The 15304-nt window shown below is 42.8% G+C and overlaps 1 protein-coding gene across 3 annotated transcripts in view; it reads left to right on the plus strand.

Annotated features, from left to right (window-relative positions):
• Window positions 1-15304, plus strand: part of sulf1 (sulfatase 1) — a 388338-nt gene that overhangs the window by 280583 nt on the left and 92451 nt on the right. For all 3 annotated transcript variants that reach the window (XM_087985955.1, XM_087985957.1, XM_087985956.1), the window contains exon 6: window positions 6082-6233. In XM_087985955.1, coding sequence (XP_087842081.1) covers window positions 6082-6233 — 152 coding nt within the window. The remainder of the gene's footprint in view (window positions 1-6081; window positions 6234-15304) is intronic.

Consider the following 15304-nt stretch of genomic DNA (forward strand, 5'->3'; position numbering starts at 1 on the left):
AGTGTTGCTCACTGTAGTTGCATTCTGACTTGGAACTATAAAACAGTTCCTTCACTGTCACTGGATCAAAAACCTAGAACTCTCTTCCTAACAGTACGGTGGGAGCATGTACCCTCCACATATCGCAACAGTCACGAAGGTGGTTCTTTACCATCTTTGCAAGAACAATTAGCGATGGCAACAAATGCTGGCCTCGTCACTGGTGCCCTGAACAGGGCTAGGCGGGTAATTGCTCCTGGGCCCCTTCCTTCCATGGCTGGGGACCTCAACCAGGCACTGAGTGCCTTTGAATGAGATAGCTATTCATGGAAAATGCAGCAATCCTGTCCGTGTTTGCTTTCCACACTTCCCATTTGGCGTGTCCTTCACCTGTCTCTAGTTGAAAATAGTGGCAGCAGGATTAGGCTTTGAAGTGGGCATTCAGTTGCACCCTAAGTCTAAAAATCTTTTTCAGCACTCAGACCTCAATCCCTCCAATTAGGTTTCCAACCTGAAAAGTTTCTAAATAAAACACATAAGCAATATTCCTTGTCATTGTCGTCTATATATTTTTTTAACCAGCCTTCCTTAATCTGCAGCCTTTCAATGACCAACCTTTTCATCCTCTTTGAGTGCCTCTTCTGGATGTCCAGTTGAATCTTCACCAATGTGCATGAGTGAGAACACAATCATCTTTAGAGTCCCTCAAGGAATATGTTCCCTCTTTTCCATTACCCACGACCTTCGATGGCAAGACCTACAGATTTGAGGTTCACTGCCTCATCTGCCCACCACAAAATTTGCCTATTTCCACCACCTTTTCATTTCTTCATGAGGACTGCTCAAACTGCCTTTCTGACATCCTGCTTTAATAAGATTTTCAGATAAAAGGCACTGAATTGTTGGATTCCCAAGCAGTGGGTCTAGCTGAAATCTCGGTGATTTAACTAGGTGAATTTAGGAAATTTGATAAGGTTCCCCATTGTAGACTAATGGAGAAAGTGAAGTCACATGGTGTGCAGGGTGTTCTAGCTGGGTGGATAAAGAACTAGTTGAGCAACAGGAGATAGAGACTAGTAGTTGAAGGGAGTTTCTCGAAATGGAGAAAGGTGATCAGTGGTGTTCCACAGGGGTCAGTATTGGGGCCACTGTTGTTTGTAATATACATAAATGATCTAGAAGAGGGCACTGTTGGTATGATCAGCAAGTTTGCAGATGACACGAAGATTGGTGGGGTAGCAGAAAGCAAACAGGACTGTCAGAGAATACAGGAGGATATAGATAGACTGGAGAGTTGGGCGGAAAAGTGGCAGATGGCTTTCAATCCAGACAAATGTGAGGTGATGCATTTAGGCAAGTCTAATCCTAGAGCGAATTATACAATGAACGGAAGAGCCTTGGGAAAAGTTGATGGGCAGAGAGATCTGGGAGTGCAGGTCCATTGTACCCTGAAGGTTCTGCACAGGTGGATAGAGTGGTCAAGAAGGCATATAGTATGCTTGCCTTCATTGGACGGGGTATTGAATATAAGAGCTGGCAAGTCATGTTAAAATTGTAACATTGGTTGGGCCGCATTTAGAATATTGTGTACAGTTCTGGTTGCCACATTACCAAAAGGATGTGGATGCTTTGGAGAGGGTGCAGAGAAGGTTTATGAGGATGTTGCCTGGTATGGAAGGTGCTAGCTATGAAGAGAGGTTGAGTAGGTTAGGTTTATTTTCATGAGAAAAAAGGAGATTGAGGGGGGACCTGATTGAGGTTTACAAAATCATGAAGGGTATAGACAGGGTGGATAGAGACAAACTTTTTCCCAGGGTGAAGGATTCAATAACGAGAGACCATGCTTTCAAGGTGAGAGATGGAACGTTTAAGGGGGATACATGCGGCAAGTACTTCCCACAGAGGGTGGTGGGCGTTTGGAACACGTTGAGAAAGTGAGGTCTGCAGATGCTGGAGATCAAAGTTGAAACTTTATTGCTGGAACAGCACAGCAGGTCAGGCAGCATCCAGGGAACAGGAGATTCGACGTTTCGGGCACAGGCCCTTCTTCAGGAATGAGCAGAGAGTGTTCAGCAGGAGAAGATAAAAGGTAGGGAGGAGGGACTTGGAGGAGGGGCGTTGGAAATGTGATAGGTGGAAAGAGGTCAAGGTGAGGGTGATAGGTCGGAGTAGGATGGAGGCTGAGAGGTCAAGAAGAAGACTGCAGGTCAGGAAGGCGGTGCCGGGCTGGAGGGATTCGGCTGAGACAAGGTGGGGGGAGGGGGGATGAAGAAACTGGTGAAGTCCAAGTTCATCCCCTGTGGTTGGAGGGTTCCCAGTCGGAAGATAAGACGCTCCTCCTCCGACCGTCGCGTTGTTGTGGTTTGGCGGTGGATGAGTCCAATGACCTGCATATCCTCGGTGGAGTGGGAGGGGGAGTTGAAATGCTGTGCTACAGGGTGGTTGGGTTGGTTCGTCCGGGTGGCCCAGAGGTGCTCTCTGAATCGCTCCGCAAGTAGGCGGCCTGTCTCTGCTGGAACACGTTGCCAGCAGAGGTGGTAGAGGCAGGCACGGTAGATTCATTTAAAATGCGTCTGGACAGATGCATGAGAAGTTGGGGAGCAGAGGGATATAGATGCTTAGGAATTGACCAACAGGTTTAGACTGTACATTTGGATCGGCTCAGGCTTGGAGGGCCGAAGGGCCTGTTCCTGGTCTGTAAATTTCCTTTGTTCTTAAGTTACTCTAAAACGAGAAAACTGAGGTATTGGGGGATTCACTTATCATCAGATTTCACTTACTTAGTAACACAAAAATACGTGGAATTAATATATTTTTATTTGTACGATATATGTAAATAATATTTATTTTCAAGATTACCTTTAACAGTTGGAATGAATTTCCTCTCTGTAAGAGTGCTCAGTTTCCTCCCTCAGTCCAAAGCTGTGCAGATTAGGTGGATAGGCCGCAGTAAATTGCCTGTAGTGTCCAGGGATGTTGAAGCGAAGTGGACCAGCGATGAAGGTTTATGGGGATGGGGCAGGGGGCTGAGTCTGGATGGGATGCTCTTCAGAAGGTCAGTGCAGACTTATTGGGCCAAATAGCCTCTTTCTGATTTTAATTTCTATCACACTGATTGATGAGCTCACATAAATTCAATCTGTACTTTTTCGAATGAGTTGGTACAGGTGCACAATCCTTTATCTGAAATGCTCGGGACCAGCTGGTTTTCGGAATTCAGAATTTTTCGAATTCCAGATTAAATGACAGTTTGATGGTGAAAGTTTTAAAAATCTTACCAAACAGCAGACTTACTTTGCGTAAAATGGGTCCTGAAACAGAATTGAGGCCTGTCAGTGATAGGCCATGCCGCTCCCCCCACCAACACATCACATCTAAGTGACATGCATTGAGTGGGTGTGGAGTTGAGTTAACTATTTGCACGCCAAACAACCTTGTTAATGAGATAAAAACTTCACAAAAATACCTTTGGATTTCAGAGCTGCTCGGATTTCGGGATTTCAGATAAAGGGTTGTCTACTTGTAATACAAAAAAACGTGCAAAATGGGAACTTATGCAGCCATATTGAAGTACACTAAATATGGAGCAGAAAGGGAACTGAATTCCAATAATGTTTCATTTTCATTATGCATAATCAATAGATTGTTTTATACTGATGTCATTATCTTCCGGGATTGTTATATACTGACTGGCTGATGTATGGCTGAGCCAGAATAATGTATTTGCTCTCAAGGAGTGGTGAATGCTGCCCTTAACAGCCAGTTCCTGACTGATTTGAGAAGGTGGCCCTGTTTCTTGAATTAATGCAGGCGGTGTTCCATCAACTACCTTGGGGACTCTCGGAATTAGGATTGAGTGCCAGGAAAGGAAACAGAATCCATGTTTGAATCAACATGCCATCTATCTTCGAGGGCAATTTGGATGAGTGGCATTTCCCTAATAATGCTGTCCTCTGCTTCTCAGTGACAGAAGCCAAGGGAGAGGAAGGTGTTGTCAAAATAATTCAGTGAAGTTCTGTAGAGCTTTGTGAGGTATCGGAATTTGTCTGCTCTAGTTCTTCACTCAATGCAGTAAACCTTGGTGCTGTGAGCGCAGTGTGCTCCCCAATGGGAGGCCCATGCTGCTCTGAAAATGGGTTTTGGGTCACATTTCAATAAACTGGATGAGTTCCCAGCACTTACTGTCCATTTGCAGGTAGCTGGCCTGTCTCTGAAATGCAGTATAGGTCATTAGCCTCATTGAGTGAAGTCCTCAGGGCTATGTTTGAAACTGGGGAAAGGACAGTAAGCGAGAGAATGATTGTAGCTGGTAATAGCCATCAAGAGGACTGTACAGCTCAAATCAGCATTTCTCATCCCACTCACTCCACATGAATCTTTTTAAAATACACTTACTCTTTTGGTGGCAGTCACTTAATTTTTTTGACTGTATTTCCTTCAAAGTAAAGAGCCATCCAGCAGTGAAGAACCTGTTCAACATTTAATGAATCAGACATCTAAGCTTCTTTATATGGATTGAGTTTTTAAATCACTTTCTAGTCCATTATCTCGAGGCTGAGTATTCCTTGTCATCTTCAATTCTTTACATTCAAATTAAACAAAATGTCTTTCATTGAAATGTCAGTTATAAAGGAGGTCATTAGGAAATATTCAGAAGTAGTAATATGAAGTTTAATATTTGGAAATGGTAGCTGAAAATGATGATACCATAAGATTTTATGTTTTAAGATTTTTACTGTAAAATGACTAAATACATTAACTAAACAAAATGAACTCTTTTGTGCTTATAACTCTTTCACACAATGCACTCTCCACTGAATTACAGTCCTTACAGAAAACCATTACTATAAGACCATCAGAAATAGATACAGGAGTAGGCTGTTTGGCCCCTTAACTCTGCTCTGCCAGTCATTAGAATCATGGCTAATCTAATATTCCTCACGTCCACTTTCCTGTGTTTTCCCAGTTTTCCTTGATTCCCGTATTGCTCAAGAATATATCTATTGCAGCCTTAAATATACACAAGGACTCTGCTCCCCCCCACCCCCCCCCCCCCCCCCCCCCCCCACGCCCCACACACAGCTCTCTGTGGCAAGGAGTTTAATAGTCTCACAACCCTCTGAGAAAGAAATTCTTCCTCATCCCAGTCTGAAATTGGCAGTCTTTTACTCTGAGACTACACCTTCTGGCCCCGGCCTCTCCAATGAGGGGGAACATCCTCACTCAAACAGTTCACAATTGCTGCTGGCTCCTGTTTTCCTGTTTCACTGAGTAGTAACTTTGAGTGACCATCTTCAGGCATTTCTGTCAGTTTTTGCAGAGTTTACCGAATGCACTGCTGACAGTAAAGCATTTTCTGATGATTCTCCCTCCCTCCTTGACAACTCTGTCAGATTGCCCAGATAGCTTCTCACCACATCTGTTCAACTGGAAGCTATTTTCCTCCTGCCAGCTTCAGTCCAACTACTGCTTTGAGCCCTCCTTCTCTTTACTGTTCTATACCAAATGCTTGCAGCCAGAATGTCTATTTATTGTTAGCATAGCTGTCCTTGCTCTTTCTTCCCAGGGTTTGAGAACCTGGCACCTTCCTCAGCAGCCCCTTTGACCAGGGAAGAGTTGGAATAGACATATGATCACCTTTTTCATTTTGACATATGTTTAAAGACTCAGTCCAAACCATCTGATCTTATAAATTTCAAACTTTTTACATGTTCACAACCTTGGTTCTCTTGTGTAGTTTTTTTTCTATGAAGTTACTTATTCCTGAAGCTGGCCAATCAAATGGGAAAGATCGAAAGATTGAGATACAGCAAGAGACTGGTAAATTTGGTAAGGTCTATAAAGCTCCTGCAGTAGATCTTACCCAGTCATCACCAACCAATCACCGCCTAGTTTTGCTGTCTTCCATACAGACATCCAGTCCTCAACACCTTCCAGAGTCCCCTAGAACACTGAGAATTGCATGAATTATGTCTAATAATGATTACCCCAGAATGGACAAGGGGAAAAACAGGGAAGTGAAACAGATGGTACAGTGCTTGTTTAGATCATTTTCAATTGAAGGTATACTTGTGAACTGACCTTCATGTTCTTCTCCTCCAGCATTCTTTGGGAAATACCTCAATGAATATAATGGCAGCTACATCCCACCAGGCTGGCGAGAGTGGGTTGGACTTATAAAGAATTCTCGGTTTTATAACTACAGCCTCAGTCGGAACGGCTTTAAGGAGAAACATGGATTTGATTATTCCAAGGTATCTGCTTTGTTTGCTTTTCAATGTTATTTTGATTCTGAGGTGAATATTAATTTGAATAAGTGTGTCATATTGACACCAGCCCACACCCCCACAGCAGCCTCAGATTCCCAAAGCAAATGTTCACATCTCCAGGTAGAAAGAAAAGTTCATTAGAGAGATTAATTTACAAATACGCATGTAACACAATAACAAGACAAGTTAATCCATATTGGAAAATGGTTTGAAAAATGAAGATGATTTTTTGGAAAGCAGTTAACTCTGATTAAAATGTTTACCTTCTTTGGTTTTGCTGCAGGTTCTTCAGTGTGCAGTTGTTTGCACTGTTGGTGAGTCTTAAAAAAAAACATAATTTTCAACTTCACAGAGTTGTGGCAGCTCAGAAGGAGGTCATTTGAACTGTCATGTCCCCGTGCTAGCCCTCTGTAGGAGCAATTCACTTAGCGTTACAGACCTGCCTTCACCCCTTGGCTCTGAACATTCTTTCTTACAGATAATGGGGCAGATTTGCGGCTGACTGGACTCTCGTTATTCCAGAGTAGATGGGAATTGTGCAGGGGGTTTTTGCAGAATTCCCATCAAAACACACTCCAAGCACATTGCCAGGGAAACTGCATTTCCCGCTGGGAAATTCCTGTGCACCTCGAGCCCCTCAAAAGTTTCGGTGAAAGTTGGGGGCTTCAAATGGTTGTGATGAAATTGAATAAAATAGTGACTCAGGAAATGATAGATTATTCAATGCAGAATTTAATTCCGAGTAACTATTAAACAGACCTCATCCCTCACTGATGACCCTTTATAACCTCAGACTCTGCCCTCCCAACACCCTCCCACCGAGAACCTGACACCATCCTGCCCAGGCTGTCCCAGAACATCAACTCTACCTCTGCTGCTGGAACAGACCCAACTGCTGAATGCACTCTGTTGCAGCCATCACCCAAACCCATCTCCTCCACTGCCATTGGGCTTGCAGCCGCAACCAACACCCACCCATTCTAGCCTCCCCATTCCACCACCACTGAACCCAATTCGCTTCCGACACAACTCGCCATTGGTCCTGACTTGACCTGATACCTTTGCCATGGACCCGACTATCAACTTCCCCTCTGCCCACTGAACCAGAGTCAAATCCAACCCTTCCCATCTTCAGACTGGACTCAATTTTTCCAATCTACCCCAAACCACTCTAAACACTTGTGTAAGAATGTAGAACATAAGAACTAGGAACAAGAGTAGACTAATTCAACCCCACTGCTATTTGATACAATAATGACTGATCTCATCTCACCTCAACTCCACTTTCTGCTCACTCTCCATAACCCTTCAACCCATTACTAATTAAAAATCTGTCCATCTCTTTAAATTTATTCAATGTCCGAGCATCCATCTCACTCTAGAAGAATGAATTCCACAGACTCGCAATCCTCCAAGAGAAATAGATCTGTGTTTTCAATCTGCTACCCCTTATCCTAAAACTATAACCTTTCATTCTAGATTGTGCCACATGAGGAAACATTGTTTCTGCAGCTACTTCACCCTAGCATCCCTTTAAGCATCTTTTGTACTTTTAGATCTCCTTTAATTCTTCCTAACTCCAAAGAGTATAGGCCTAAACTGCTCAGTCTCTCTTTAGAAGACAAAACTCTCATCTTAATCAATCGAGTGAATCTCCTCTGAATTGCCTTCTGAGTATATCTACATCCTTCCCTGAGTAAAGGAAGCAAAATTGTATGTGGTAATGCAGGTGCAATATCGCCTGATGCTTTGGACAATTGCAGTAACATTTCCCTACTTTTATATTTTGTTCCTTTACCAGTAAATTTGAAAATTCCATTCACCTTCCTCATTACCTGCTGTACCTGTGTATGAGATTGCTGTGCTTTATACATGAGGACACCCAGATCCCTCTGCACTGGAATATTCTGCGTTTTCTCTTCATTTAGATAATAAGATACCTTTCTATTCTTCTGACCAAAGTGGATAAACCTCACACTTATCCATGTTTAACTCTATCTGTCAAATGTTGGCCTATTCACCTAACCTGGCCACATCCATTTGTAAAATATTTTTTTTCTATATTGCAACTTGCTTTCCCACCTAATTTTGTGCCCTCTTACCACCTGCTACCATACCTCCCCACTCCTGCTGGCATCCAACTTAGTTGGCAAACTAACCCCTCCCAAGCTGACACCATTTGCAGTTGGCGCCCTATCAACCAGGCAGCTCCTTAACCTTGGTGCCTTTCATTTGGCACTCTACCCTCCAGCACCTTAACCTCACACTTACCTTGCACAGTTACAGCCTGCTGCTGTTGAAGTGCCTGTCAGGAGCTGTACATTTCAGGCAGGAACAGCTGGGTGCTGTGAATAGAGGCACCTTGTTTGCCTTCCCCTGACAGTTCTGGGTATAGAGTCCTGCACTTATTCGGGAATTCTGAATGAAATCTCCTTCCATCAAACAAGAAGGACTGGAGTGACAATATTCTTGGGATTGCTACTTACTGGAAAATCTGGCCCAATAATCCAGTCCCCTCTTGTATGCCATGATTTAACCTACCTCCATCACACTCTCAGCTTTCCAGCTCTGAATGACTTATTCTGTGGAAAATATTTGTTCTTGAATCACTACTTTTGTTAATTACCTTAAACCTGCAACTTCTTGTTCTCAAACTTTCCACCAATGGGAATAGTTTGGCCTTAACTTCTGTACTGATCCCTCGCAATTTATCAAATTTCTCAACTTTCTATAAGTACAAGAGGCCCACTTTCTCCCAATTGTTTATATACTTTAAGTCCCTTAGCCCTGCAATCATTCTCATGAATCTTTTCTGCAAACTGTTTAATACCTTCACATCCTTCCTCAAGTATAGCGTGCAGAACAGGATGCAACACTCCCATTATGGCCACACCAGTGTTTTTTTTTACAAGATTAACATAAATTCCTTGTTTTTATTCCTACCACCTGTCTTAATAAAGCTGAAGATACTGTATGCTTATCAATTGCTCAGGTAACCTGTGCTGTCACGTTGATGAGTTGTGCATATACACACCTAGATCCCATTCTTCCTGAGTTGCCTTTAGAATTATACCCTTTGTTTAATATTGTCCCTGCGTTCTTCCTTTCAAAATGAATTACTTCATATTTCACTGCATTAAATTTAATCACTTGTACTTCCATTCCACCAACCAGTCAATGTACTTTTGAAATTTTAAACTCTTCTTCAGAATGCCTCTGAGCTTCTTATCAACTGAAAACTTTTGAAATGGTACCCTGTACCCCAAGTCCAACTCATTTTGTCAAATTGATCCTCTCTCGCTAAATATAAAAGGCCACTCCTCAAAGAAGGGGCTTTGACTAAAGATGCTGCTGAAAACTGAATGTCCCTTCCTAGCAAGCTGCCTGCGGAGGAATGTCACACAGTGTGGGTTCATTGTTAAATGCATTTTCGATTTAATCACGTAAAAATAAAACTCACTATCAAAGATACCATTGTTTGAGCAATGATAAACAACAGTTATGTACATCTTAGGTGATGACATTTCTGTTTGCTTCAATTCTGAGGTCGACATAGCTTTTAGCCTACTCCGGCAAATTGCAAATTCCATCTGTATTCAACACATCTCCATAGAAATCACCTTGACATTTTGTGGACGATTACACATTACTGGTTTGGTTCCCAAATTATTTCTTTACAGCTTTTGACCACTTCAATCCAGATGGTGATGACTATGCTGAGGATCAATTTCATGGGGGGTTTTTGGGGGACTGACTCGGTAAATCCAAAATCTCGCATATGAGAGAATGCAACAATGAGTGGCAGTAGGTTATGGTGATGTGGAGGCTATTGCAGATAAGACTGATGTTGACCTCTAAAATTCACCCTTTCCATGATAATTCAGGATGAAGAGTGCTACTTAACTTAAAACAGTCTGACTCAAAGTAATAGCTTCTTCTAAAATGTTTAAAATATTTTACCTTTAAGGAAGCACTGTCTTGCAAAAAAAAAGAGTTTGACAGACAGAAACTTTAAGACTTAGAAATTCCATTAGGCGGTTTTTAATGCAGTAATTTGTACCAGGAACAATCTTTGTGCTGGCAATTGCAAGAAATTGTCCTTAGACTTCACCACAATGTTGACAGCACACCTCCCAGCTTCTCCTTTGCTACAAGGTGACCTGTTGGAAGAGTTGGAATGTGTGCTTCAGGTGTGTAGCCTTTATTCTTTTCCTTGGTTTAAGCTGTGGACACACTTTGAATCACCTCCTTCTGTGAGTCTTAAGATGCTGAATATGCTTCCTTAAGATGATTAAGCCTTCCTGGTGATGTAGTCAGTCCTGATCAACAGGATGTTGCCAAGGATGGAGTGTAGAGACTATGTAAACTCAGGTTGTTCCCTTTGGAGCATAGAAGGTTGAGGGGGAATGTAATGAAGGTGGTTAACATTATGGGGGACATGGACAGGGTGAATAGAAAGTAGCTGTTCCTCTTACTGATCACTATATCAGGGAACATTCACCCAGTGGCTCCAACTTGTTTCTGCAAAACATGGCGACCATTCTATCCAATGTGACCTGATGTGTTCACCTAACACTGCCACCCATAGATGCTCAAACAACTGTCACCTTGGTACTGGGACCAGTATTTCCAGGGGTTTTCCAGAATGTCACATCACAAGACTCCATACTTGTACAGACCTGAGAGTGCTGTGGTTTCATGGCAAAGGAACATGTAATCCTCTCTCTAGGAAGATGACTTGCATGTTCCCTGCGACGCACGGTACCAGTGCTCCTAGAGCATAAAATCCGTACAGTACGGAAACAGGCCATTCAGCCCAATGTGTCCACTGACACTCTAAAGAGCATCTCACCCAGACCCATCTCCCTACCTATCCCTGTAACCCTCTATTTCCCATGGCTAATACACCCAACCTACACATCCCTGGACACTATGGGTATTTAGCATGGCCAGTGCACCTTGCCTGCACATCATTGGACTATGGGAGGAAACTGGAGCAGCTGTACAAACTCCACACAGATAGGCACCTGATGGTGGAATCAAACCTGGGTTCCTGGCACTGTGAGACAGTAGTGCTAACCACTGAGCCACTGTGCACCTTTTAGTTGGTACACAATCAATGAGACCATGCAGCCCAGGCCCATGTCAAGGTGTTGTAGTTTGTCGCCAGGCCCTCACTGCTCAGAGCTGCTAAAGTTTTTCCATATGGGTCATTTGAAGTGACCTCAATGGATATTCAGTGATCTTTGACCTCTGAAGTTATAGCCACGAGGTTTAGATGTTACTGAAGCATTAGGTAAGTAAATGAGCTTGGAATGTGCACATTGTGTCCTAAAGTCTTGCCCAAAGGTGATAGGTTTCACAGGTTACTGCAACATTGACGGCTGAAGGGCCTGTACTGTGCTGTAATGTTCCATGTTCTATGTAAATGCTGTAATTGTACCAGCCTCTGCCACCTCCTCTGACAGCTCATTCCATACATGCAGCACCCTCTGCGTGATACAGTTGCCTCTTAGGTCTCTTCTAAATCTTTCCCCTCTCACCCGAAACCAATGCCCTCAAGTTCTGGACTCACCCATCCCAGGGAAAAGACCGTGTCTATTTACCCTATCCATGCCCCTCATAATTTTGCAAACCTCTATAAGGTCACCCCTCAGCCTCCAACGCTCCATTGAAAACAGCCCCAGTCTATTCAGCCTCTCTCTACAGCTCAAATCCTCCAACCCTGGCAACATCCTTGTAAATGTTTTCTGAACCTTTTCAAGTTTCACAACATCTTTCCGATAGGAAGGAGACCAGAATTGCATGCAATATTCCAACAGTGGCCTAACCAATGTCCTATACAGCCGCAACATGACCTCCCGACTCCTGTAATCAATACTCTGACCAATAAAGGAAAGCATACCAAACACCTTCTTCACTTCCTATCTCCCTGCGACTCTACTTTCAAGGAATTATGAACCTGCGCTCCAAGGTCTCTTTGTTCAGCAACACTCCCTAGGACCTTACTATTAAGTGTATAAGTCCTGCTCTGATTTGGTTTTCCAAAATGTAGAACCTCGCATTTATCTAAATTAAACTCCATCTGCCACTTCTCAGCCCATTGTCAATCTGGCCAAGATCCCGTTGTAGTCTGAGGTAACCTTCTCCGCTGTCCACCACACCTCTAATTTTGGTGTCACCTGCTAACTTACTAACTACACCTCCTAGGTTCACATCCAAATAAAGTGAGAGTTAAATTTTATTACCAAGAAAACAGACCTAAAAACAATCTGGAGTTAGCCAGTAGACTAAAATGAGAAATAAGTAGCCACTACCCATTGCCATAAATTCCTGTCCAAGTTTATCTTCAGGGCAGCCATAATTCAGGGCAGATTCTAAGGATTCACAAAGAAGCTTTTAAGATGTCCCACTAATAACTGCAGTAAAAGCAGGGCAGTTGTAGATATCTTTTAATCAGAGTCGAGAGTGTGTTGCTGGAAAAGCACAGCAGGTCAGGCAGCATCCAAGGAGCAGAGTTTATGCCCGAAATGTTGATTCTCCTGCTCCTTGGATGCTGCCTGACCTGCTGTGCTTTTCCAGCACCACACTCTCGACTCTGATCTCCAGCATCTGCTGTCCTCCCTGTCTCCATATTTTTAATCAGTCTGTTCCAATGTTTTATGTCACATCTCTGGGGCAGGTGTGACTTGAATCCAAGCCTTTTGGTCCAGAGAGAGGGACACTACCCCTGTAGCAAAAGCACCAAGCAGGGCCCTTTTGCAGTACATTTCTTGTGCTAATCTAATCACAGCCATTAATCTACAATGGAAATGGGATCAAGAATCAAGGTGCAGGGACAATTACACCACAGAACGGGCCAAGATATCAACCTGTAAAACTAAAACTGAGCAACCATTATGATAACAGTTACAAGGGAGTGATTTTGAAGGTGATAATCTAACCTTGTTATTCAGGTGAAGGCTTTTGTAACATTACTGCCTTGTAATCACACAGAGCTTTGCATCATATACTGTTTGAATGAGAAAAATGTTTGGTTTCCGTTGACTCAAGTTCCACATTGTGAATTATGGGGCTCTAAAGATGAGATTTTGGGGTCATAAAAACATAGGAACAGGAGTTGGCCATTAATCTCCTCGGGCCTGTTCCACCATTCAGTGAGATCATGTCCTAGTTCTATATGGGCCTCCCTTCATATCTTTGCTTAACAAATTTTCCCTTCATCTCAGATCTAAAATTAATAACTGATCCTGCATCCACTGTGTTTGTGGAAGAGAGTTCTAAACATCTCCCTTTGTGTGCAGAAATGCTTCCTAACATCTCTCCTGAATGGTCTGTCTCTAATTCTCAGATTATGTCCCATGTTCTAGATTCTCCAACCAGTGGAAATAGTTTGTCCTTATCTACCTGTCTTTTCCTGTGTATATCTTGAAGGCTTTACCTAGATCATTCTTCAGATACTGAAGTCTTGAAGTTCAAATGTAACAAGATCTGGACAATATCCAGTCAAGTGGCAAATAGCATTTACGCCACACCAATAGCAGCCAATAACCATCAGCAAATAAGAGATAATCCAACCACTGCCCCTTGACATTCAATGTTGTTAACTTCACAGAATCTTCCTGTATCAGCATTCAGTAACTTCCATTGACCAGAAACCCAACTGGACTTGCCACATAAACACTGGCTATAAGGCTAGGAATGCTGTAGCAAGTAACTCATCTCCAACTCAAGCTACGAGTCAGGAGTGTTATTGAATACTTCCCACATGTCTGGTTGAGTGCAGCCCCAACAACACTCAAGAATCTTGACACCATCCGGGACAACACCACCTGTTTGATTGGTATCACATCCACAAGCATTCACTCCTACCACCACCGATTCTCCGTAGCAGCAGAATGTATAATCTACAAGATGCTCTGTAGAAATTCACCAAAGAACCTTAGACAGAAATGGCCATGGAGTTCTGATTGGATCTTGATGCCACGAAAAATATTTGGGTTATTTTTCATTTTGGTGAGTGTGCATGAACAGTTTGTCGCCCAATACCCAATTTCTATTTCAACCACAACGTCAAAAAAAAAAACTGGGTCATTATTTTTTGGTGCATCCCAGCACCTCCCATCCTTCCCACACTGAACAACTCTGACCAATCCCCCAGTGTCCATTCTGGTTTCAGACAAACTGTAAGGTACTGAAACAGGGTCATATCTGTGAAAGGTTCAGGAAACCATATATTAATTTAAGTTTTAATTCATCCATGGGATGATTTGCCCATCCCAATTACCCACAGGGTAGTTAAGTGTCAACCACATTGCTGTGGGTCTGGAGTCACATGTAGGCCAGACCAGGTAAGGATGGCAGTTTGCTTCCCTGAAGCACATTAGTGAACCAGATGGGTTTTTTCCCTCTGCCAATCGACAGTAGATTCATGGTCATCATTGGACTCTTATTTGCAGATTATTATTGAATTTATACTTCACCATCTCTCATGCCTGGATTTGAACCCAGGTGTCCAGAACACTACCTATTTTTGTGGGTTAACCATTTAGCAATAATACCACTAGACCACTGCCTGCCCTTGAGCCATTAGTAGTTAGTTTTGTTTAACTCATTGTACTTTAAGCTATTGTTTAAAATCTTGTTTTTAAACAGAAATCAATTATTTAAATCAGAATTTTATTCCAATACTGGCACCATCAAACTGTATGTAAAAAGAAGAAACTGATGCCCACTTGGGCTCATCATTAATATTATTAAAAACAATAGCACGAAGTTGCTGTCGTTGCAGACTATAATTATGCTATTAATTTCCAGAAGCCTAGTGCCTGCTGAGCTCCTGATATTGACAGAGAAAGGACACAGCTGGTTGGCTTGTACTAACATTGACATGTGACATGGAGTCCAGCCTCAGGCTGTGCCCTTGCAGCTGTACTGCACTTTGTATCCAAAGCATGTGATTAGTCACGGCCGTCGGTGTTTTGAATTACAAGAATTTCTACAGTAGTTTCTCTCTGATGCTTATGTAAGGCACCAGGGTGAGCGATGAATAGCCA

Source organism: Chiloscyllium plagiosum, unplaced genomic scaffold (assembly GCF_037043375.1).
Source record: "Chiloscyllium plagiosum isolate Xiang-an unplaced genomic scaffold, Cpla_swu_hap1 HiC_scaffold_4, whole genome shotgun sequence".
NCBI classification, from domain to species: Eukaryota; Metazoa; Chordata; class Chondrichthyes; order Orectolobiformes; family Hemiscylliidae; genus Chiloscyllium; species Chiloscyllium plagiosum.